A 27720-nucleotide genomic window follows, 5' to 3' on the forward strand; every position below is an offset into this window, starting at 1 on the left:
GGAGCCTGGATTTTCAATTTTATCGTTCAGTGTCAATACATACTAGGATATATAATGCTCTATGATTCCGTTATAGGAGCTGTTTATTATCAGGGAGGAGTATATATATTGTGTAGTAAGTTACCGCCCTAAGCCAGGGCTAAGGCAGAAATACTTAAAATACACCACCAGCTCAGTTATTCCATCCGAGGACTGCAGTTTCGTGCTTTTTAGCACTCATCAGCCCGGAATAGGAATCACATGAGCTGGTGGTGAAAATCCTTGGTGGTGAATCCTTGGCTGGTGAATTTTCGCCACCAGCTCATGTGATTCCTATTCCGGGCTGATGAGTGCTAAAAAGCACGAAACTGCAGTCCTCGGATGGAATAACTGAGCTGGTGGTGTATTTTAAGTAGGAGTATATATAGGAGCTGGCTATTTTTGCCTGTCACCTAGACCAAAATATAAAGAAAATTTGTATATCCTCGGGTTTGAGCAGTACTAGACGTGGCTTTAGAATAAAATAGGGAGCAATTTCCCCTTTGGAAAGATGCGACTAATCCTCCCGTAAAGGTTAAAAGTAAATCAGAAGAAAAAAATAATTTGAATTTTGGCATCTGGAATTCAAATTATGTTTTTCGTAATCACGAGTGTGTGTGAATGTAGGCGTGTGTGTTTGTGTCTGTGTGCAGGCATGAGTGTGTGGGTATGTGTGTATGTGTGCAGGATATGGACGCAACCTGTAGACTGTTTTCTCTAGAAGAGCAGCATCGGGAGAGGCCGGTCGACGATGGTACTGCAGAGGGAGACGGGGGAAAATAAAATCATAAGACGCCAAAACCGTCAAGTGAGAACAATAAGCAATGTGATTGCTGAAAAATAATTTTATTGTGCTAGATAAATTTTCGGTGCTAATACATTCCACCGAAGAAATGAAAAGTTTAAATGTGAGAAGAAACTTGTCTAAAAATAGAAAATTTCCCCCACCCTCGAAGTTTACACCTTATTGTAATCGACATAATGAAGTATCATCGGAGAGATGAGACTTTGGCGAGATTGCATCATCAGTAGTTGGCGTCATTGTAACCCCTAAGGAGTGAGCGGTGAGCGAGTGGGTTCGCTTGGCGGTCGTCATTGCTTTCCGCTTGCATTGGCTTTGACCTTCAGTCTTAGAGGAAAGTCATTGTGTCGTTGAACCACTAACTCAGTGGCATTGAAATCCAGTTCTATGGCATTTCCTGTATCTTTGATCGCTTACATGGCGGTGATTGGATGGATTGCCTTGAAATTACATGGCATGCGTTGTTGTAGAGAAAGGCTTAATCGGTTCTAGAGGAAGAAGGGGGATTTTTTTTTTGTTGTATATTTATGCATTTTATCCCTCGCTTATCGCTTTTGTTTTGTCTGCCTGAACGTCTTACGGCGCGCCCCTACACGATTGCGTATCTAAAACTCGTCTTTCTGCGTTTAACTTAGTAACACAATTTCTTTTGTTCCGGTTAGATCATCTTATTTTTTAAAAAAGAACAATGTCATTTTTAAAATTCAAAAAAAAAAAAAAAACTGTTGTCCTTTGCCTGTTTTTAAATTTAGAAAATGCTGCTTTGTGAACAAAGATGAATTTGCAGCTTATCTTGTAATAAATTAAGTGGAACTGCTATGTATTTAATTTTTAGAGAAAGAATTATCAGATAAAATAGTACATACTTTCCAAAGATGAATGTTGCTCCGCTTTTATTAATTCTAGCTTTCAGTTAACTCTCCATTTTCGAGAACTTTTCGCTCCAATGACAAAAATTTGTCTCATAATTGTAGCGATTTTTTTTTTATCAAAGTATACTTTGATATGAATTTTAATTAGTTAATATGAGGCAGTGAAAAGCAAAGGGATGTAAGTGGATATTTTCAAGTTTTGAGTAAAACGCGTTTAAAGATAACATCCTAGATAGGCTTTCATTGATTGTTTTTTTTTCTAAATTATGCTGTACAGCAGCACCTACCAAGGCTACTAGTACTATCTCTAGCCCCAAGGCTAGGGGAGGTGCTGCCTGCCCTGGGAAAAGTTTCTCCTCCCATAAGCAAATAAACATATATATATATATATATATATATATATATATATATATATATATATATATATATATATATATATATATATATATATATATATATATATATATATATATATATATATATATATATATATATATATAAGGAGAGAAGTTTTTTGCAGGGCTGTGGAGTCGGAGTCGTTAGAAAACATGCCAACTCCGACTCCGGGCTTTTTATCTTTCCTTTTCACTGACTCTCCTTGCATTTTTTAAAAACTGACTACCAATTGGTTCAATTAAATGTATAAAAAGATACTAATGAGAAAATAACTGCCATTATGGCAATCAGCTAGCTTGAATGCTTACCGCTGTAGCCGTCCCCTAGTTTGCTTGCTTTTTAACTTAACTAATAGCAACTATCAGCAAACGGTTTTTGTTGCCTAACATTTTCAAGTAATCACTTTCAAATAAAAATAGAAATATAGTGTTTTGTTCGATCTCAGTTGTAAAATAGTAAAAGAAACGTAACAAATTAGTAAATCGAGGCCCGTAGCTAAGGTTGAAACATTTTATTGTGATCGGCAAATTCAAAGAAGTTCTAGCGCGAATCCGAAAGATTCAATGAAAAAATCTAATGTTTTTTTTCTTTATTAAGACTATTTCTATAAGCTTGGTTCTCACTAAAAAGTATGGAACAAAATAAGTGTAAATGATTTCTTGATTACAACACTCAATAATTGCAGTTAATCTTAAAATCTTCATGTTAAGGTTAATTCTAAAGCAGCCAATAAAATTTAAATTAAAAATTTAGTGAACAAGAAATATAGGTATAGTAATAGCTATTAGTACAAATTTGTATACCGCCGCATTTTGTGTAAAATTAGCTCTGACGTATATGTGCCCTGTTTTCGACGAAATTTTATTGATAAAATATAATTTAAAATATATTCGCGAAAATTTTCCGAATTAAAATATTTATATATTTTATAAACTCTGAAATTAACTTTGAGTGTCCTCTATCAGATGGGTGTAACCCGGGGCAAACTACCCCCTCTCAAGAACTTGAATTAGAAAAAAAAAGCTTTTTTCCTCTCAAGTTACAGCTTTCAAAAATTGAAAGCACACGATTTGATCAATATCTATCTGTTAAACATTAAAGAAGGCAAATTACAGAAAATCCTTTTCAAATTTTTTATAAGAGATTTTTAAGTCATCTCACTTTTTAAATCGTAACTATTGGAAAATTTGATTTTTAAATTGAATTCCCAACGTTGTATGCGTCTTGGGTTTACAATAAAAAACAAAATGCGAAATTTTCATAAAAAGGAATTAATATTTCCATCTCTGTTTAGAGGTTTTCCCCCTTCCCCTGAAAGGAGAGAGGAAGTTGAAAAACTACAATTTAAAAAAATTTAAAAAAAAATCCGGAGTCGGAGTCGGGTTCGGCCATTTTCCTTCCGACTCCGCAGCCCTGTTTTTTTGCTTTGCCCGTAAAATGAAATTAATTTCAATGTCAAAAATTGAATTGCTAAAAATGTCCTCTTTGAATCGCATCTGAGTTCGAAATTCTTTCTTGGTTACTTGCCTGAAGTCTCTATACCCTGCCAAAGAAAGGTTTCCAGAAAAATTACCCCGAGGGATATACTAAGACACCCTGTTGTTCAGGGTCTGCTGTTGTCGTCCTGCAGTAGAAGAGTTGTCTGCAGTAGAATATACAGCAAAACTATCAATACATCATAAAGGCTGTCGTCGACAGAGCTCTTTTGGGAACTGGGGCTGATTAGCTTTGAGCCATTCAAGAGATTGTTTTTAAATATCAGTGGGTATATCCTATTTCAATGTTTACGTGCACTAACTTTATAAAAAAAAAAAAAAAAAAAATTAAAGAACATTATTCAGTGCAAAAAAGAAATCATTGTAAGCTTCAGTTTAAAACATGGTTTAAAAAACATTACAGGACACAGGGCCTGCTTTACAAGAAATTAAAAATATTGCAATGAAAAATCACACCGGTAGTTCTAAATGGTAAAAAACGAAAGTAAAACAAAACTTTGTAATGAAATTTTGGTGGCATGGCTTTAAAATTAAATAAAATGAGATAAGTTGTCACAGAGAACACAGCCAATCGAAAGCGGAAAAAGTTTAGTATTCTGTAGTGATAACTTGCAGGTATCACTGCAAAATACAACCACAATAAAAAAAATGTTAGTAGGATTTCAGAATTAAAATTTCAAATACATAAAAGTATTAGTGCGGAAATTATTTTGGCCTACCCTGGACATTCATCCTGGTTACGGCCTTCCCAACACAGAGGAGAGGTACCCCTACTATTTGTACTGGTTATCTCCAAACTTTTAATTTTGCCACTTACATTTCTCACTGCCTCATATGCGTATCTTTTCTCTTCACGGACAAAATTCTATAAATGCAATGGGGTGGTTTCCTTTAGTCAAAAGTACTACTTTTAGTCATTGAAATGGATAGAATGAGCAAAAAAAAATTGCATGGACTCAAAAAATACTTTCATTTTCCCAACAGTTTTTTTTAAATTAATTTTTTAAAAAGTCCGATTTTTCAAACAAGGCGTGGTCTTTATGACGTCACAAATGATGCATTTTGGCCCATCTTTCTAACACGGTTCCACGTTATGATAATCAAGCAGCGAATTAAAATTGCGCTCTACGATTGCTATCAACAATATCGTTGCCTATACACGTGAGTAAAGATGCGAATTAAGTATTTTGTTCTGTGAATGGCAACATTGAATGGCATTTCATTATTTGTGATGTCACACGACAGAAGTGTAAACAATGAAAGCGCATAGATTTAAGTAATATTTTAAAAATATTAAACTTAAATAAATTATTTAAAAAATGGCCAGATCCTATGTTTTTAAGCATGCTATTTCAGAAAAAAATACTTTTAAAATTTTGGAAACAACCCCATTGAGTTTCGTTATCAGTTATAACTTTATTCGTAAAGCTTTTTTGTAACGAAAAATAATTTCGTCTTCGACATTATATTTTCATTTGAAAGACGTTTTCTAATGTATTTGGTATTTCATTATTCTCAAAACCGTTGTTAGACATACTTAAATTACGTCATACTTGTTTTTGGTTTTTCTTCAGTTCAAGAATTTTCGGATTTATTCTTATGTATTGAATATTTAATATTTCTCATCTTCAAAAACACGACATGATAAATTGTTACATTAAAATTGGGGTGCATTTAATGTTCTAATAAATGTTTTTATTGTTATTCTTTCGCATCAATCATTTTTCCATATCTAACATCAATAGCTTCCAAGAATGGCGAAATTTTCTTCTCTTTTTCTGATCGCTGAATTGAGACTTTATTTTAAATTATTTACGTATTTTTTGATGGCAGTCTCCCCCTCCCTCTCCCTAGAAATAAAAGTGCATACTGAGTACCGTATTAATTAACTATTTATTAACGGAAGTAGATTGGCATTATTTTTGTAAGAACTAACGCATATCTAAAATAATCGGCCTTATTTTGGAGTTTAAGAAATGTGTGAAAAAACACAAAAAGAAAATCGTTTTTGTCTCAGCTTTCCAATGATCAATGCGCTTTGTACGGATCGAGAACAGTTGAGTTGTATACTATAACTAACTAAATTCACTTTCGCTTGCAAGAGAATTTTACATTTTTTTGCCCCGCATTTCCGCGGAATTCTCTCCTAGAAACCTAGAATATATCCCCCTCCTTGAAGGAACTCGCTTTTCTCGAGGGCACAATCCTAAGCAATCCCCTATTTATTATTTTTCCCCTTATTTTTTTCGCTTATCTTTTCCGGCTCCGAGCACTTTCACCATCTTTTTTTTTTTTTCTTCTGTTGTCGCTATCATATTGCTTCCGCTCAAGAATATCTTCGCGATGTTATTTAAGCTTTATGGCTCATTTTGAGGCGTTCACTTTCTTAGAGTAATCTAATTCCGCTAAAAAATGATAATTTTCTTATATGTATTTCCGATCCATTTCTCTTTTGCTCTAGTAATTGAACTTCATGAAAACTTTCTTTGACTATTTCCGTTTTTTCAACGGGTAAAAACAAAATATCTTGAGGATAGTTTCAATCACTTTGATTCTTTTAAAATATTAAAAACAATTAAAAGTTCAATTTTTTTTTTTTTTTTTTTTCAACATATGAATAAGTACAAAATTCCGATAGCAAGTTCTAATTTTTGTAACGCAAGATAACATGTTGGCCAACCATTAAGGAAAACACAAAACAAGATGCTCCGTCTAGAAATAAACGAGCCTATTTTTCCGCCCCCCCCCCCCATCGATGTTTTAACATCAGGTAAAATATCAATGTCGCAATTCACCTAGGCTGCAAATACACTGTTTTTACATTGAGAATTGTCTTAATAAAAACCAAATGTGTCTTGTTTTATGTAAAAATATAACTATCTGTTGGCATGATAAAATCAATATCAAATCGTTATCTCAAACTATTAGACGTTAGGTTTAAGTAAAGTTTTCAATGTGAAATTATCCCTAAAACCTTTATGGCGATACTTCTACGATATATTAAGTCTTTATTCGTGTTTTTAAAACCTATCACGCAAAAGTAGGCGATAAAAATATGTTGACTTATCGGTTTGCAGTTACATGCTTTTTTTTTAAGTCTTCACTTAGTTTTGTGCCCCACACTTTTTGTTCCCTTTCCCCCTCAGTAAAAAATTATCTGGCTTTGTTTCATAACATTTTAGTTTATTCAAACCACCTTGGAAAAACAAAAAAAGAAGCTATTTTGCTTTTCTTGACGTAAGCTTTTCGGTAACTTTTGCACCCGTCTCGCTCAAGCCTATTGAAGGAGAACCAGTTGCGACCTTCGAGTAAAAACATTTGGAGGATTACGTGAAATGATTCTAAATATACATTAAAAAAAACCCATTAACTCAATAAAAACTTCTGCCCTGAATAACTTCTGCAAGGGTGACGAACTGATACAAGGTTTACTCTTTAGACAGACGCACTCGAAATTAATTATTCAACTTCTATTTCGTTGTTGTGTTTGTCTCGTAACCAGCGTTTTAGAATGTTTTTCCACTATTTTTTACCCATTAGATTAGTTGATGTTTTCGTTATTCACTTTCTACATTTTTTTCCCCTCTCTCCCCTTTTCAATCTTCATCTACTCGCCATTTGTTCCCTTCTCCGTCGTACGGTAACAATTCACTTACGCATTTGCGCTCGTGCGTCTTGTTCATTACGTACAGTTAGCATTATCAAAACATATCATGCAGCAGGGCCATATTTAGGAAATGGGTTTTTAGGGTTGAAATTTCTCCGCAATTTTTTAAATGTCTTGTTCATTACGTACAGTTAGCGTTATCAAAGTTACGCATCAGAGCCGTATTTAAGGGATGGGTTTTTAGGATTGAAACCCCTTCCGACATTGTTCAAAACTATTCCAAAAAATGCTTTTTATTATACTCTTTTTCAGAAATAGAGGCCATTCTTTGTTTGTGCTGAATGATAATTTTTATTAAATTCGTTGAAATTAATAACCCAAACAACGTTGACTAATATAACTGACATATTTTTAATGGATTAGTTCGTAAAAGCTACTTCTTGATTTTGGTAGACAATATACTAGTTACTTGCTGCCGTTCGTACACTTGAGTGTCATTCATTTAATTTTTGAGATTGCGACTGTCAGATGATTTTTTAGTTGTCTCTTTGTTCATTCAGTTGCTAGTTTTGCTTCTTAGTATATGATGCGCTTTTGTTGCGAATGAAGATTTCAAAATTTACTCGTCATAATATAGAAGTTAAATAATTGTTTTAAGATTTTGACGACTACAAGTCCCGTTATTTTTTCCTCGCTTTTCTACTTGCGTCGGTTATATATTAATATATATATAATCAAATTAATGCATGTAGTTAAAGTACGAAACCTAGAGCATTCATGTTCGTATGCTGCCCCCCCCCTACCCACTTTCAAAATTCATTTAAATATTAAATCTTTTGAGATGTTTTGATAAATCCTCAAACATGGGAAAAATCACTCCGATAATCCTAAATATAGGAATTAATCGTCGTATATTGAAAATACCGCTTCCTTGTATTTTAAGCAGTACACAACCGTATATCAAAATTAAGAAAACAATTATTTACATAGAATCAGCTGTTAAGAAAAATTCTTTTGTCGATAAAACACGCACATGTTTAAGATGCTACTATGCCTGAAAAATGTGTAAGATTAAAAAATCGATTAATTTTCGTACCGGAAATTCCTTTTTTTTTCTTACTCGATATAACGAGGTTTTAGTGAAATTAATTACTAAAAATTAGAAGTCCCAACTCAAAGACATCTGAATTACTTTTCTTTCTCCGTTTCGTTGGCAATTTTCCTCTTCATCTGTCAAGGGGGGATGTATCACTTGGAGGAAGTTGGTGTAAACATCATTCTGTTTCGCAATTCCATCGAAGGTTGTTTTTCGCGTGTCTAGTGGCAGAATGCTCTCCCAGCCCCCTCAGCACCCCTCTTTTGGTTCGAAAGCAATTATTTATGTTGTTTTTGCAGCATACTCCCGTATGCCCTATGTCTTTTTTCTTTCTGGAGAACCCCCTATTAAGTGCCAAAGGTCATTTCCGGCCTCCAGTTTTTCTACTAAAATACCTTACTTCTCAAAATGTTCGAGTTCATTGAGGAAAACAGCAATTTTTCAGATATCTTCATTTTGTAATAGTTATTCATAAAAGGTCTATTAATTATGAAACAGGCAAGGAAGCATGTTTTATTATAACTTTCACTAATATTTAAACAATGTGATTATTAAATTTAAGCTTTCTTATTTGTAAAAATTAATTCCTCAAAAATATCAATTTCATGTCCACCAAAAAAAAAAGTTTTAATTTTTAGAGTATTTCATATACTGTTGTTCATCATTCAGATCAGTACTCTACATGCGGAAATTTTGAAGACCAATTTGCGAAAAAGATTGACTCAGTACGGTTTTTTTTTTTTTTTTTTTTTTTTGTCTTCTGAGAGATTTAGGGTGTCTCCTCAGGAAATGAGTGCTAAGGTCTCCTACCCCAGAGAAAGATTGGAGAAATTAATTTTCAAAATCAAGGTATATATGCATTTTGGACATTTTCGTGCTCAAAACATGCATAATCACTGAATTTTGATTCCGAATTTCTAAGCCACTGTTTAGAAAGATACATTGAGAGTCGTGAGAGATACATTGAAGTGACTGAGGGAGGGGGACAATGGACGGCCATGATTGTCTGGAAGGCAAATTTTAGATATACATTAATAGTTATTAACCAAATCCAAAATTGCAAAAATTGAAATCTATTTCAGCCACAGTAAAGTTCTGTAATTGTCTTTTTGAAATGTAATGGGAGCTAAAGAGCTAGGTAAAATGGAACGCGAAGCAAAAAATGTAATTTTTTGAGGGCCAGTTCAAGCTCTCGCCTATTTTTACAAATAGCAAAAATAAAAAGCTATAGAAAGGAAACAACAAACAGTCACAGTGAAAAATACCAAGAAAGCACCTAATATAATATATAAAATATCTGTGAAATAAAAGTTCATGCCATGTATACACACTACCGAGGTTTACCCAATATCAATTACTTTATCTGTAATCGAAAGAACAAGGAAATAACATTAGAAGACACCTCCTAAAAGTCTTTTAAAAGTACGGAGAAGCAGAATAGATTTCTTGCAAGATTAAAATGGAAGTCTATTTTGCTACAATAAGTATTTTTTTTAGCGAATGTGGAGGAATCAATTTGGATGAAGAAGGAAAAGAAAATCAATACCTTCTGAACTGTTTTTAATAATTGTCTTTTTAAAAAATGTACTCTTTTTTTTTTCTTTTCATTTATCTTCAAGATAAAACCTATCCCCCCCCCCACTTGATTTTGTTTCAACTTTCAACTAATAGTTCTGCGCCCCTGTCCAAATAGCATTTGAAGAAAAGTTTTTAATTCATTAGATAAAAAAAATCGAAGAATCGGGAAAACAACTAAACGGCTGAGAAAGCAGCTGATTTTCTGAAATTTATCGCATCTTGACGGATGAACGGATTCCTTTGTTTAGCATTTACTGAAAAATCGATAGAAACATTTTCAACATAATTTACTTTCGCCTTCCTCTTCGTCTGCACTTATCCATTTCCGCTTCATATATATACTTTCTAGAATTTCGTGAACTGAAATTTATCTAACCAATCTCGATTATGTTCAGTCATTGGCGTGCGGTTCCCTATTTATCAGCCAATCAGAAACCTTCTTGCTGACGTTAGCGGTCCACCTGTACGTAGCTCCTAACAAAAACAAGAGTCGCAGTCTGTCTGGTGTCAATACACTTTTCAAGGTTACCGTTACGGAGTGGTAAGTTGGCTTGCGGTTTCGTTGGGGCGCCATCTTGTGTGCGCTTATTGCACTAAGTTAATTTTTTGAAATCGAACATTTTGGTAGAGATGATTAAACAAATGCGCATATTTCAAAGATTATAATTTTGTTACACTAATGTAAATATTAAATTTACTAAAAATAAAACATTTTTACAGAGTAAAAACTATGTATTAATTTATTCGTCCAAAACGAATTCTAGTATTGGTTATCTACTTTAGTATTCGTAAACTACTCGAGCAACCGAGCTCATCACAGTTTAATCATTTTACATATTTATAACCTAAAAATAGAAAAAAAAATGTTGGTCCTATAGTAAAAAACTTGTTAAACCGACATTTGAATACGTACAATATTCAACTCTGTAAAATTTTAGTTAAGACATATGCTACATATGCCCCTACATATGCTACATATACACTATCACTTTTACCACATGCATAATATTATTTCATAATGAAATATACACTTAATAAATGTTTTAAGTTTTTTTTTTTTTCATTTTTAAAGATTAAATATCACGTATTTAAAATCTATAATTTTGTTTGAAATTGGTTCAAATAAATGTTATATGTGTTTAATTCAACACAGAAAAAAAGAAGATAGGCTGCGCTTATATAGTAATTCTATTTAAAAAAATATATCTTTTTTTTCTTTTTAGTTAAGGAACTATTTTACTTATTAAAATAAATTTTAAGAAGGCTATTCTCACAAAGTATCTAACAAAATCAATAAGTTGTATTTATATTAAATTTACAGTGTGAGTTCAGGGATTCACAATACAGTATTTCGAAAAGTAAGAAGGTACAAGTTTAGGTATCGCAGTACTATAACTTCACATAGACTTTTTGTTTGATTCGAACTTCATAGATGGCAGCACTATTAACTTTTTTCATAGTTCGATTTTCGGGGAAACAGCTGGGGTGGAGCATTTTTGCTTTCATTTTTACCCTGACTTAGTAGGGTAAATGCTCCAGTAGTCGACCATTTAAGAGATCAGTTGTTGAGTTTTGTTAAACTATACATTTTAGCTATCAATACAACAACAATGTAAACCTTTAGACTGTACCTTTCTGATAATGATTCACTAACTTGTTTCTGGAATTAAAATATTACTAGTCGACCCGTGCGGAACTCCGCACTGTGCTTCGAATCGTTTCATAAGGTATTTCGCTCTTTAAAAATTTCAAAGGAAGAACATTATGAAGAAGAACATAAAAAAAAGTAAGCGCAGAAAAGAAGGCATGTAATTTAAAGACATCAGTAACAAAACCTCGTTAAATACAACGTTGTGATAATTTGATCATCGCTCACCTTTTGGTCGTACATATTTTCAATTCAAACATAAATATCATTAAAAGTGTGGCTGAGTAGTGACTCGTGAAAAAGCAATGATTGTGCATGTAAAAAAACAGGTTGTGGCAAACACAGTCCTGCCCATGTGAGCATCTGAAGGGAAAAAAAGAAACATTAAAGATATTTATTGGCACGGATTCGAATTGGCGCCATTGTGATTAACAGCCCGACACCCCAACAAACCTAGCAATTGCGCCTTCCTTTTCGAAAGCTATTCATTGAAGGAATGCGTAGTAAAAAACAGCAAAAAAGGTTTTTGCCTAATAATAATAATAATAATAAGATCATGCTCCTATGTTTTGTCATTAACCAGCATGATACGATTTAAAATTATTCGAAAAGCATGGAATTTGATTAAAGAATGACGAAGATCTCACGTAGCGATTGAAACGGACATTCTAGAGAAGTAATAAATTAGATTGAAAGTAAGTGTTTTTATCTTTGAATATTGAACTATTTCACATAGAAGGTTGCTTTTACCGTTACGGCTTAAATGCCCGCACATGTTTCTCTTTTAATCGAACACTTAAAATTCAAAATCAAAACCAGTTGAACTGAGTCCGTTTTTTAAGTGTAATTTTTCGAACGTAGACAAAATGTTTTTTTTTTTTTTTTTTTTTTTCAGCATAATGCAGAGGAGTAGAAAATGATTTCTTGCTAATGAAGTTGATAATAATTTTAATGCTTTATATCGTATTCGTGCGAATAAAAAATTAAAGGTTTACTGGGTGAAACTCGTAGTTTTAATTTGGCGTAGTATTTTTTCATTTGTACAAAAGGTCGAACACTGCTATTAGAAACATCTACATTTCAGCATACAATGAAAATGTTTTTCTGCAAAAAAAGATTTCCTTTAGGTAAATCTAATACTTTTTTATGCTTACATTAAGCTGAGTGGTCTGGATGTAGTCAAAGCTTAAAAAAAGGAAGAACACCCTTCGATTAACAGTCAACTTATCCGAATGATAACTGTAGCCTGCATAAAGGAGTCGAAACACCAAGTAGCATTCCCACTGCATTTATTTTATTACGTTTGTATGTTATGAGTACATGTAATGCGTAATACTAATATAAATTTGATATTATATCGGACAGTCCAAACTTGCCCGAAGTTCAGACAGTTTATAGCCGAACGCTCTACCGAGAAAAACTTATCAATTTAACCGAACAACTAAGTCCAGTGCTTTTAAGCTTTATTAAAATATGAACACATACACAGGCTTTTTTTTTTTTGCCGAAAGTGGCGTAAAAAATGGAAAACTGCATTAGAACTTTGCTTTTAAAAAATGCATAAGAACTGCAGGCAGCATCAAAGTTTTGAAACAGCAAGGGGGCGTTTTCGAAAACTTGATTTTTCGACCGTAAGTCTTTTTTTCTTCATTAGCCAGCCTGATAAGTTTTAAAATGAGAAGGGAATAATATATAAGATAAGATATTGGAGAAACATTTTTTTATTCTTGAAAATTTTTATAATTTGTTACCGCATGCTGCTTGAACCGTTATGACTTAGATGGCAGCACGTGTTCATTATTTAACAGCACGGTTAAAATACAAAATAAATTGAACTATGCTCTTTTTTAAGCGTAGCTTTTCGAATGTAGTAAAAATGTGATAAGCTATTTGTTTTTTTGCAAAAAGAAGAAAAAAATATATATTTTACCCTTCAAATTGAGGTAGTAATTTTTTAATTAATACAAAAAGTCAAAAACTCATTAGAAGAATATATATTTCAATATACGATTTTTTTTTTCTGAACAAAAAACAATTCTTTTGTAGTCTGAAATCTTAAACCTGTTACTTATATTTTCGCTTACATTATGCTTTAATTTTCTTACCAGAACCAAGGCTTAAAAAAAAAAAAAAAAACGTGCAATTCAGAAGTAATTTAGCACAAAGTCACTTGAAGTTTATCACGTCAAGTTCATATCAGCAAGGAGCGTTTCCTTCTCATTCATTCTATTCCTTCATAGTTGTTATTCACTTAATTAAGTGTTCATGTAATGCGCGATATTTCTCCAATTTTTTGTTGCAGATTGTCCGGACGTGGCCCGAACACGCATTCTCCTGGTTACGAAGAGAACGCTCTGCCGATCAAGCTATTCAGCTCTGTCGGTCATAGCGCAAATTAAAGTTATAAGTTTAACCGAAAACCTCATTCTGGTTCTTTAAAACAGGTTTTTCGGCTGAAAAAAACAATTTTTAGACCGTGGGTTCTATTTTTCGTCAGTAGCCAGCACCATAAGCTTTAAAACAAGGTGTAAATCAAAGAAATCTATCAAGAATTGAGGAAAATCTGGCGTAGAAACCAAAAACAGGCTACAGAAATACTATATAAGGATTTTAAAAACCAAGCTATTGTTAATAAGAGAAAATGCTCCAGTAGTGCACACAGTGCTCGGCGATGAATGAGCCAGTAGTCGCCCGTTTCATTTTCGTTACTCTTATGAGGTGTAAGTAAATAAATTTGAACAAAATTGAATGCGAAACTTACAGCACAGCTGTGTACTTAAAAAATTAATTATTCCAGTAATTACGAAAAATTTTTGCATTCTGGATGTCGTCATAACATTTATCTTTATATTATCTTCTGAACTGCAATCAGTTTGAGTATGCATCTCATGCAAATTTTTTTTTTATTATTTATCTTCTACATCAGCGGTTCTCAACCTACCGGGGGGGGGGGGTGCAAAAGAATCTCAAGGTGAAGGGGGGGGGCGTTAGGGTATATCAGATAAATAAAAATCAACCCTCTATTTAATGTTGTGAAAGTGACTAATGTGTGCGCCAACCTCACTTGGAACCTAAATTACCTCAAAAAATTGTATTTACTTCTTTTGATCTTGGATTTCATATGTTTTAGTAATAAGCTGTTCAAAAATAAAGCTTTGAACAGTTGAGTTAAATTTTGTGTCTGAAACTATCTAGATTTTTCCTTTATACTAATTTTCAGCTATCTATATCAGCTCCAGTTTCCAATTAGATTGCTTGTATTAAGCACGTACGGAGGAAGAGGGGGGGGGGGGAGGTGACCTCATGTCAATCTTGAAAGGGGCTGCAGAGCCTGAAAGTTTGAGAACCCCTGTTCTACGTCATTAACTAAAATGATATCATAATGCTGTGAAAGAAGAAATTTGATGAATGGAAAAGACCCGGGTTAAGCCAGATTTTTTTTTTTTGGGGGGGGGGGTGTCTTAAAAAATTCCAAAACATGAGAATTTGGACTCACTCCCCACCCTGGCACAAAAAGGTTTCGGTGTTAACTGTTTACGTTAACATTAAGACTGAACGAAAGAGTTGATAGAATTCATGACCGATAAAGAGCGAATTATTGATCGATATGATTGACATTTGACTAGTCTATGTTTATTACAACGAAACTTCAACATACAAAACACAAAATTGAAAAAGTAGTTTTAGAAACAATTTCACCTCAAAACAATAGAAGTAAAAATCCTTTTACTTAAAAGATTAGCAATCAAGATTCACGTCTATAGCAAAATTTATCATAAAAAGCAATGGTACTTCGTTGTGAATGAACTGCAGTAACATGAATTATGTAGGCTCCTCCGTGCTTTCGAAGTTTTTCGACAGGGGGGGGGGGGGCAAAAGGTATGAATTAAGTTTATTTGAAAGGAAAAAAGCATCAAAATACAAGCAAAATGCATAATTGCATTATGTTGTGAAAATCCAGAGGGGTCAATTGCCTCCCTCCCATTGATTGCCCAAGTGACGGGCCTGTGTGTAGGTAAATTGAAAATTCAGACATTTTGGGTGTTATGAAGATAATCATACATCCTTCAACATGAATATTAGTAAACGATGAATAAACTAAAATGGAATTAGTAGTTTCGTAATGCAATTTTGAACCTAAGTCAGCATTATTTTAAAAAAGAAATAAATTTTGATATCCTAGAGAAGAAAACCCAAGGAAATAAATCTTTGATTATGGAAAGCAGTAATAAAAAGTGTTACCAACATTTAAAATAATTAGCCTTAGTAAAATCAAACTATAAACGTAAGATGGTTTGATAAGAAGGACGATAAATCACCATTTGGTAATGACATGTTAAGTAATAGAACATTTATTCTAAACGCAACAATGAACTGAATTTACAACACCAGTTTTCAAGAATTCTAAGTTAAAATCAACATTAGAGGCAATAAAATGACGAAATAACCTCCTTTTGTCAAAAAAAGTTTAGGCAGAAAGTTTAAACATTTTCTTCAGAAGAAATAACGTTAGAAAGGGGATTTTTTCTCAAAACAGCTAAATTCGCCACAGTGTCAATACTTTATTTCAATTACTAATTGATGAATATTAGAAAATCCATATTAGATATGCAATTGACTACTGGTTAGATCAACAAAACAGCATAGAATCAGTGGTCAATCCGCGATGGCCGACTATTGGAAATGCATTAGAATTCAGTACCCAATGGTCGGCCACCCCTCTAAAAATAATTGAGTGAAGTAGGAGTTTAATTTTTAATTGAAACGTAATGTTATACTATCCATTAAAACATAAGTAAAAGCAAATTAACATCAGAACGAAAAAAAAATAAGGGTACTTAACATTTAAGAGCCATTATTTTGAAGTTCAGACAAGGTGTGGCAGTGACCATTTTTGATTTTTATGATTTTTTTTATATGTCAAAGTAGGTCATGAGAAGTGAACATTCTGAAATTTTTAGCCTTCCAAAAAAAAATTTCCGCTCGTTAAAAATTTCCAAAGTTTGAGGTTTCGCAGCGCTTTTTTAGAAAAGTTCTATACGTTGCATTTCAGTGCGCTATAGCTCTTTACAGAAACACCATCCCACGGTTATGTTTATATTTATTGGTTGTACTATATCTAGTAATGATGACTTCATAACTTCATAGTTATTTTGGTTGGGGGTTGTTGCTTTCTTCAGATAAGGGGTCGCAAAGTATGGATTTTATCCGTTTTCGAATAAGTTTAACCTGCGTTATTTCCCCCCAAAAGCCATCCCCCGAAAAAAATTTAACATATACTGAAAGTTTATACTATGAAGAGAGTAAATAGCACAAAATTTGTTTGAGGTTTAATTTTTTTCAGGAGAAAAATGCCCTGATATTTTTTAAATTTTCAAAAATTGTGCTTTTTTGATCGCAATTAACTCAAAACAGCATCACTAGGAAAAAAAAAACCTTTTATATATTATGGTACCTGGCTATGTGTAAAACATTATGAAAAAGAAAACAGCATGGGATCTCTTCCTGTTTTCTCGAAAATAATTTTTTTGTAGCTCATTTTGTGCGTTTTCTCGTGCGTAAAACGTGTGTCAAGTATGCAGATTAGATCTGCTAAAACTTAAAGTATGTAGTAGGAATGTATATATGTGTGAATAGAGAAAGAGAAATAGACTAGCAATACTTTATTTTTCTGATTTTTACAAACTGATGGTATTTTAATTGCAGGTAAATCAGAAAACGATAAATCGATATCATATATATATATATATATATATATATATATATAAAATTAAGCAATCAGAATTTCAAATATTAAACAAATTATAAATAATAAATGATGATAAAAAGGAAAAATGCAAACAGCTATTAAGTAGGAATAGATAAAGAGTGAATCCAGAGCTCATCAGCCGTGGAGGATTCATTAATTATGGTCAAAAGACCAAAATTTTAACTATGAACTAGAAGAGAATGTTTAAGCTCCAGTACATGCAATATAAGTAACAATGGGCAAAAGCACCACTTGCTAAGCTAAAAACAATAAACTAGAGCTCAAACTAGCTAAAAACAATAAACTAGAGCTTCAGGTTTGAGCTCTAGTTTATTGTTTTTAGCAAAGCAAGTGGTGCTTTTGCCCATTGTTACTCTATATTTCATGTACTGGAGCTTAATTATTCTCTTCTAGTTCATAGTTAAAATTTTGGTCTTTTGACCATAATGAATCCTCCACGGCTGATGAGCTCTGGATTCACTCTTTATCTATTCCTACTTAATAGCTGTTTGCATTTTTCCTTTTTATCATCATGTATTATTTATAATTTGTTTAGTAGTTGAAATTCTGATTGCTTAATTTTATATTTACTTGGCTTTTTAGTTTTGCTGCGTTGCGCATCTATGGGCTCTTGATGTGGTCTTTTCAATATTTTTCATTTTTATTATATATATATATATATATATATATATATATATATATATATATATATATATATATATATATATATATATATATATATATATAAAATATTGATTTATCGTATCAATCCCAAAATAATTCTTTTTTATTTATGTCCATAGCAGTGGAAGAAATTTCATGAATAATATCTGCTTCACTTTCCTCTAAATGTCTATTTTCTATGTCATCTTCAAATACCTGTTCAGATTTCTGTTTCTTATGGTCTTGGTCAGGCATCTACCAGTCAACAAGGAGAAAACAAAGAAGAAAATATTTTGTCAATCTCATGTGAGGGGTGGGCTCTCCCAACTCGTAAAAGTACACGATTTTCAATGAAACAATGAGAGTTTCTTTAAGAAAAGTTCCTTTATGGTGAGAAAACCGGGAGAAATCAGACGCCCGACCAAGTAGAACATGCAATGAGAACAGAGATGATTGAAGACATAAAAATATTCTAACCGAACAATATCTGACAAAAAGTCAAATTCAAGCTGCTTTTAGCCGATATACAAAGCAAAAAAAAAAAAAAAAAAAAAAGCAAATAATACTGATTTATCAAGAACCGACAGCCTTTTAGAGGTATTTGAAGATAACATAAAAAATAGACATTTAGAGGAAAGTGAAGCAGATATTGTTCATGAAATTTCTTCCATTGCAATGGACATAAATAAGAAAGAATTATTTTGGGATTGATACGATAAAACGATAAATCAATATATATATATATATATATATATATATATATATATATATATATATATATATATATATATATATATATATATATATATATGTATGATATCGATTTATCGTTTTCTGATTTACCTGCAATTAAAACACCATCAATTTGTAAAAATCAGAAAAATAAAGTAGTGCTAGTTTTTTTCTCTTTCTTTATACATATATATATATATATATATATATATATATACTTTCTTACTACATCCTTTAAGTTTTAGCAGATCTAATCTGCATACTGGACACACGTTTTACGCACGAGAAATCGCATAAAACGAGCTACAAAAAAATTATTTTCTAGAAAATAAGAAGAGATCCCATGCTGTTTTCTTTTTCATGATGATTTACACATAGTCAGGTACCATAATATATAAAAGGTTTTTTTTCCTAGTGATGCTGTTTTGAGTTAATTGCGATCAAAAAAGCTCAATTTTTGAAAATTTGAAAAATATCAGGGCATTTTTCTCGTAAAAAAAAATTAAACCTCAAACAAATTTTGCGCTATTTACTCTCTTTATAGTATAAACTTTCAGTATATGTCACATTTTTTCGGGGGGTGGCTTTTTAGGGGGAAATAACGCAGGTTAAACTAGCGCGAAAACGGATAAAATCCATACTTTGCGACCCCTTATCTGAAGAAAGCAACAATCCCCAACCAAAATAACTATGAAATCATCATCACTAGGTACAGTACAACCAATAAATATAAAGATAACCGTGAGGTGGTGTTTCTGTGAAGAGCTATAGCGCACTGAAATGCGACTTATAGAATTTTTCTAAAAAAGCGCTGCAAAACCTCAAACTTTGGGAATTTTTAACGAGCGAAAGAAAATTTTTGGAAGGCTAAAAATTTCAGAATGTTCACTTCTTATGACCTACTTTGATACATAAAAAAATTAGGAAAATCAAAAATGGTCACTGCCAAAGTTTCCGTTTTTTGTCTGAATTTCAAAATAATGGCTCTTAAAGATTGTCTTCTTAAGAAAAAAATAAGCAGAATTGCAAACTAAGATGATGGGTACACCATTTAAAATAAAATGACTCATTACTACTTAATAAAACGTACTTACAACTTCACTGCTGTTGGATGATAATTGGGGACAGATAAAGGAATGTGGGAATGCATCATATCCGATTTTGAGTTATACATATTTTATTTATAAGTAGTTTTATGTCATTGTGGCCAACTACTGGAGACAGGCCGACTACTGGAGCACTTACCCTATATCCTTTTTTCCCTCTCTTGGTCTTTTTTTTTTTAAATGAATTTTAAGTAAGAAAAAATACGCTGTCACCATGAGAGTGAGTCACCATCAATGACCATTTTCAATCACACAATTTTTGCTTTATTTCCTAACAATTTGTATACAACTAGATTGCTTTTAAAGTTCATCGCGTATCATATTCGTATTTCAGCCGCAAAAATTAAGATACAATCGTTTTCGAGTATGAAGTAGAGTTTTCGATCTGATGATCTGCAAATGAGTGTTGTGTTAAAAAATATTATTTTCTAAAACTAATATTATTATCGAACGCAGTGGGTTTTTCAAAACGATGTTAATAAATTTCCTATTTAAAACTACTTTTCCATTTAAAATTTTTTGTTGTTCACCGTTAATATGGTATTTCGTTTTCTTACAGTTCCTGGTGTTATACCTATCTCTGCATTTCCTGGCCAAACCCAACCACATTATAGACATCATCGAACAAATCTTCATCACCAACAACCTCAACAGCATCAACAACCACAACAACGCCAGCAGCCACAACAACATCAGCAGCCACAACATTTACACCAACAACAGCATCAACATAATCAACAACATCCACATCAGCAACAGCATCGGCAACAACAACAACAACACAGGCAACATCAACTACAGCAACAGCACAATGGGTTTTTAGATGCTTCAAACTCCCAAAAACCGCACAGCACATACAGTAGTCTTTCACCAACACCCAGTCACCATGTAAATCACCACCTTGGTCATCCGTTGCACCCTACCTCTATCTCACAGCTGCAGGTACACCTATCAGGTCATCATCTGCATCCACAGGTGTCTAGCACTACTCATCATGGTTCTCCCATGTCGCCACTACCCCTTGCTCTTACCAGGAATAACAGTGCTTGTTCTCCGTCCTCATCATCAGCTGTTTTAGCATCCTCTTCTGGCCTGCAATCACCTCTAGAAGGAGGTCACCAACCAGCCATTCCGACCTCAGTCATTACTGCAACTCACAACAACTTATGTGGCTTAGATTTGGATCCAGCTTCTTTTGTTGAAGACCTATCATTTCAAGCTAGGATTAAAAAGAAAGGTATGTTGACAATACTTGGATTCAAAATAGTTTTGCTACCAGTTTCAGCTGAAAAGCAAACTTGCTATTCTTTACGACCATAAAATTTAAGACATTAATAATTGTAGGCATGTAAAACATGAGATACTAGGATTGAAATCTACTTAACCCTTTGACGCACGGTGACTTAGTTTGAGACCACCATTTAATTTCTTTCAGCCAAATTGAAGCCACCGTCGGCGGCTGAAAAATAATTTTAAAAATGGCGTGCTTAAACGAAGCACAGTGCCTCAAGGCGTTAAAAGTAGAAAAAAAAAATTCAGTCTTTATTTAAGATGTATTTTTTCAATTCTATTAAGCTGGGTAGGAATTTCCACTATTCATCTTACTTCTAGTTACATAACTTCATTTCTTTTTAGTTCATTAAAACTAAAGTGTTATTTTTGTTATTCCTTCTATAGCTCGGAAGACAAAGAACCCTGACGGATCTCCTGCTGTTAAGAGAAAAAGTAGAGAAGGTATTATCTTATATTATGCATAAATGTATAACTTCACAATGACAAAATGTTCTGTCCCAATTGGAAAATTCCTTAAGATTTTTTCCTTTAGTTATATTATTGTGTTCGAAAAATATTCAATGTATTCTGAACAACATTTGGTTACAATGAAATGTTATTCTGGTTCAGAAATTTGATCCCATGGAGAAGTTGAAAATAGTGATGGTAGAAAGTAAGTATTGCACTATTTTTCTTTTGTTTATGATTCAGTCATTGATATTAACCTACTTTACTGTTACTTAAAGGTAAGTTTAATTATTTTAATGGCTACATTGCCATTTTTGTTTTTTATTTTGAATTATTTTTTATTTTGTGAATGTATTGTGAATTGTTTTTACTGTGTTTCAAAATATTCTAAAAGTACAAATATTATGCTTTTTTTTTCTCCCACTGTTTTTTCAAGACATCTGAATTTTACCAGTTCTTTACAGGAGATCTAACATCTTTTATAGAAAGATATCTGCAAAAAATGTGTCGCTGGGACTACAGTGCGCAAAATCTTTGAACAGGAAATGATAATTTGTGTGCACTTTTTGTATGTAATAAAACTTGTTTTCATTAAATGAAGTAATAATGGTATGATTGAATGTTTTTGATTGAATTTGTGCTCAAAGTTTTAATATTTTAGAATGAAATAAATGCTCCTTCAATGACTTGCTAGTTACTTTAAAGTTAAAAAATAATTGTTTTCAATGTATGTGTTTCAAATTGAGAAGTACATATAAATTGAGTACTATTTGTGTATTGAAAATATTTCTATATTTACTGGCAAATTAAATTGATTTTATTGATATATACATGTATCTCATTTTTAATTGATTGATTTATGTATGCTTTAAAAATATTGTTTGTTACATAGCAGTCTTCATTTCTTTTTTTACTAATGTGGAGAACTTAATTTTAAATCAGCATTTCAGTTAAAAAGAATAAATGGCACTCTTTATTTTTTGCCTATTATATACAGGGTGTTCCGTTTTAACCTGCAAGACCTTTATTTTCGCACCCGTTAGTCCTAGACGTATACTTTCAATTGCAAAATTGTTCAAAATCAGATGCAGAGTTATAAGATATAGAAAGTTTGAAGCAAAAATAAAAATAAGTCAAAACATACAAAATTTTTAACTTTTTATACGGGCCCTTGGTCCCCTAACTAATATTTAGAGAAATAATCTCCATTGAAAAGTATTCCTAACACAAAAAACTTGACATTTGTGCGACCAAAACTCAAGGAGGTATTCCAGTTTAAAGTTTTAAGGGACCATACAGAAGATGAGATTGGAACTTATCGCTCCTTCAGAAGAAGGACACGTCGCCAAAGTAAGAGAAACAAGGTATTTATATTTTTCATTGCTATTCAAAAATAAATACAAATATGCCGTGATACGCAAAAACATACTGCAAAACCTCGAATAATTTGAAAAAGCTCAATCTTAGCACACATGTAATTTTAAACACGCTTATTAACCACTATATTTTCCCTCAAAAGGTGTTATTGACGGCGAGTGAAAAGTGGTGTAAGTCACAAAACGCTGCGTTTCATATCTCGGTGAATATTGGTCGTACTAATTTCAAACTTTTTGTGTTGGAATTATTTTTCAATGGAGATTATTTCCCTAAATATAAGTTAGGGGACTTGGGACCAGTATAAAAAGTTAAATTTTGTATTTTTTGACTCATTTTTATTTTTACTGCAAATTTTCAATATCTTAACCCTGCATCTCTTTCTGAACATTTTTGCAATTGGAAGTATACACCAAGGACTAACGGTTGCGAAAATAAAGGTCTTGCAGGTTAAAACGGAACACCCTGTATATGTATTCATAAAATATATTTTAAATGCTTTTTAGAAAATAAATATTCATGTTTTGTGTTTGGCATTAAAATAAAATGACATACGATCGTTCATTTATTTTTTAAAAGATTTTTTCGTGCATTTGATGTTTTTTTTTTTTTTGAATAAGTGAAAAATTGAAGATTATAGAAAATTAAAATGAGAAAGTACAACGATTAGATTTTTAAAATTATTTTTAGTAAGTATAAGATTTAAAATTTAATCAGTAGTAAAAATTTTAATGAATATAACTTATTACAGTGCCATTATTTTGAGAATTAAATACATTAAAATTGTGTAATTTATTTTAGAATATGTCTGAAGCACAGTATTTTATTTACAATATGTTCTAAAATTATACTCGGTATTGCATTTCAGATGTCAAGAACATTTTGACACCATAAAATCTAAAGAAATGTTTTTTTTCCAATTATTAGGTTCTACTACCTATCTTTGGGAATTCCTACTAAAGCTTCTTCAAGACAAAGAGTATTGCCCACGATACATTAAGTGGACACATCGAGAGAAAGGCATTTTCAAATTAGTCGACTCCAAAGCAGTGTCCAGGTTATGGGGTCTACATAAAAATAAACCTGACATGAATTATGAAACGATGGGAAGAGCTCTAAGGTAAGTATAGTTCAAACATTGGTTTTCAGTTTTCCAAAAATTGTTCAAACACAAAAATACCAAAAGTTTAAAACTTCTTATTATATACTTGTGTTAAGTCGATTTTTGCTGTAAATTTGGTATGATAGCATTACAAATCCGTCGTAGTCCCGCCCCTTCCTTTATAATACATTGGGCAATTTTTCCGCTGTTACAATAGATTAACACATAATTGATGATCATAAAAATATAAAACAATCTTACAATATCAACTAAAATCAACTAAAAAAGAAAATTAAAGCAGATTTAAGGTTAGCATATATTAAAATATCTTACATCTTTCAAAAGAATTATAATATTTAGGAAATGCAAATGAATTGAAATCTTCACACTGCATGTAATTTTCGGCGAAGCACGTGTTTTATGTTGGCAAGTTTCCAAAAACATATTTTAACACAATGAATCCTTAATTGTGAAAGTTCATTTTCAAAAAAACTCTTAAATAAATCAAATCCTCAAATCGACCAAATTTGACTCTAATTTTTCCAAAAGAAAAAGACTTTTTTCAAAGAAAATCAATTTTCGGCTTAGACAAATAAATCGGAGAATCCGCAAGAAAAACGGGATACTTTGCAGCAATGCATTGATTAAAAAAAATAGTCTGGTTGTACAACTGCTCCAATTACTGTATAAATTCCCAATATGAATGCCAGACTCATGAAAGATTGCATGTTCTGAAACTTCTGGATTTTTTGCGAACTGCATTCCAAAAATCTGAATTTACTCTGGAGCACAATCATCTCTAGATATATATGAAAATAAAAATATCTCAATTTTTCAGGAAACAAAAGTATAAAAAGAAGTAGTTTTAACATGTTACAAGTGCTCTAAAATCAATGGAAGAAAATCAAGTTTTGATGAGACGGACATTAAACTTATGTGGGACAATATTTATTCAAAGAAATACATTAGTTTAAAAAAAAAAAGTGAAACAGTAAAATATACGTATGCAAGTCAATGCCCATACTTTGCTGTTCAGCCATCTGGTGATGTACTGTTCATCGTTAAGTTATTTCAGGCATGGAGCAGTACGGAGAAGACAATAAACATCCCTGCTCCAGTAGATTACACTAGCGAAGGGTCCAAATTAAGATCAAACATTTTTATAAATTCAAAATTAATACTGAGTAACTTTGATAAAATTTGGATTGTATCTTATTTAGGAGAACGAGCAGTATAATGTCAGCATCCAGTTTCGAAAAAAATGATACTCAGTCTTAGTTTTGTTGCACAATATTTAACTTGTCCACTTAAGCATATGAGATTTTTCTCGTCAGTGATAGGAATATTGCATTAAAATCTTCAAGTTTGATTGTTGCTAGATTAATTCAAGCTTGATTAGAATATTTTGCATAATGATTTAACGATTCACTGAAGTGAAAAGCCACTGGCTAGCTTAAAGGCTGGCTAGCTTAGCTGGGTTTTTAAAAAAAGAATTGGTGTGTGTATCTTGTCACAAGCATTGCCGAAAGTTGTTTCCAATTTGCGGAATTAACTCCTTACCAGCATAGGCGTGCGCACGGGGGTCACGAGGCGTACCGTGGTACCCTCATTAGTACACAAAAATGGAAAATAATACGAAAGTGGCTAGAATTTTACATTTTTAGGTTCATTAATTTCTTACCTCATGCGTTTTAAAAATGCTTTTTTACTCACAATATTTGAAAATTTTCCTTAAGCGAGCAAGTGTGGGAGCCTCCTGGTACTGTGGTACCCCTATTTCTGAAGCCCTACGCACGCCTATGCTTACCAGTGGTGCTGTCACAAAATTGCCTACTGAGACCGTCCAAAAGTGACAACACCTGCAAAGGAATGCTGCTTGCTATAAAGTGTATAACATCATCTGCATGAGCAGCAATTGACAGAGAGTTCTCGTGACCTTGTTGCTGCGTCTTAGAAAATAATTTAAAGACAAGCGGTAGCTGGTGGGCTGCATCTGTCACTCATTGGTGTATCACAAAAGAGAGCATATGTGGTCCGGGAACCGAACACGCCTTTTTTACGTAGACAATAACAATGCAACATGTTCTTTTCACTGATAAGTCAAGAGTCAACACAAGGAGCGATTCTCAGCAAAAGTGATGAGGAGTGATGTGAGAAAATGATGCTTGCTATCATCCTTCCAATATAAAGAAAAAGACCTCTGGTGATGGGAAAGGAATCTGTCTGAGGTGCACCTTAGTTCACAGTCGTGAATCACAAGAATTTCATGTGGATAAGTTTCAATGAAATTCAGGATGTGTAATCAGTTTTCATAAGAGATTAAATACTATTATTAATGTTTTAAAACGCTATGGTGTTTAGCATAATAGAGTTTTTTTGCACTGTGCATCAAAATCAAATATTTTTGTATGTTGTCTTCTTGTGTGTTTATTTATTCAGATATACTTATAAACTTTTCTTTCCATTTTAGGTATTATTACCAACGTGGCATTTTGGCTAAAGTTGATGGACAGCGTCTCGTTTATCAGTTTGTTGATGTACCTAAAGACATTGTTGAAATTGACTGTACGGGAGCGTGATGTAAAATATTAAGTAGTACAGCTTTTTCTCCCAGTGACTTTTTTGATCAAGAATGCTCAAAGCTAAAGATATTCCGCAGCATTGTTGATAGTTTTGAGCAGCGGTGACACGTTCCATCAACTTTTTTTAAATACATTCTCCCTCATTCATCAGAACTATTTTTTTCTTTAAAAAAAAAATTGAACTATGGACTTTTTTATACCAGGGAGCTGTGTAGTTCTTTCTCTCACTTGATGGAGTCTAATGTTATTTATTTGTCCATGATTTTAACATCAGTTATTCCAGTTGTCTTCAAAAAGTTGTGAAAATGTTCATAAGTACTCATATATATTGCTGCTTTTACTGTCCCGGTTTTGCTAATATGACAGTATAGAGTTTAAATCTTTTGGTGATTGGTGTTACTGTGCACCAAAATGTCTGGACGTCCATTTGTTACTTATTAAATGTATGAACTGTAAGCATAGTTTATATCTCACTGCTTCAAACTATTTATCTCATTTTAAATGTTAATTCTCATTGTATAAATCAAGTTACATAATTAATATTAATTTATGTTTAACAAAATAAATCATTATAACTTCCTACATTTAATGCGATTTCAACTTGCCATATAATGGCGTGATATTGTAATAATAAGGATTTATTATTATGCTGAAATCTGATGAGCTTTATTTTTTTCTAGCAAGCAAAAAGGTTAAAAAGTTGAACTCTAAAAGTAACTATTTCAATATTTTGGAATATGTGTAAATAGATATTGAAAATAGGTTTAACAAATGCAAGAAGAAATACATTACTATGTATTCAATCCAAGGTTTTGAATAAATTACACATTGAGCTACCTGCAAACCTCTGTTTTTATTAACTTCATATTGTATGATTCTGGAAATTTTAATTTTTACAATGAAAGCTCATCAGATTAAAAAAGTTAGTTTATTATATTTCCACCCAACTTACAAAAGTAATTATAACATCGACTGTCTTCGATAAATTATTTTCAACAATTGACAACTTTTTTTTTAATATATGAATTATAAGAATAAGATTAATTATGAACTTTTATAAAATGTGCCTTCTTTGAAAAGTACTGTGAGATTTCTGGAATATAAATATTTTATATGCTGTTAAATATACATATATCTATATGAACATCTGAAAGATAAA

The 27720-nt window shown here is 32.3% G+C and overlaps 1 protein-coding gene across 1 annotated transcript in view; it reads left to right on the forward strand.

Moving 5' to 3' along the window:
* Positions 1-26919, forward strand: part of LOC129218720 (ecdysone-induced protein 74EF-like) — a 113291-nt gene extending 86372 nt beyond the window's left edge. The window contains exons 5-8 of the mRNA XM_054853043.1: positions 20323-21000; positions 21441-21497; positions 23805-23997; positions 26450-26919. Coding sequence (XP_054709018.1) covers positions 20323-21000; positions 21441-21497; positions 23805-23997; positions 26450-26558 — 1037 coding nt within the window. The 3' untranslated portion in view covers positions 26559-26919. The remainder of the gene's footprint in view (positions 1-20322; positions 21001-21440; positions 21498-23804; positions 23998-26449) is intronic.
* The last annotated feature ends 801 nt before the right edge of the window (positions 26920-27720 follow it).

Source organism: Uloborus diversus, chromosome 3, assembly GCF_026930045.1.
Source record: "Uloborus diversus isolate 005 chromosome 3, Udiv.v.3.1, whole genome shotgun sequence".
Taxonomy (NCBI): domain Eukaryota; kingdom Metazoa; phylum Arthropoda; class Arachnida; order Araneae; family Uloboridae; genus Uloborus; species Uloborus diversus.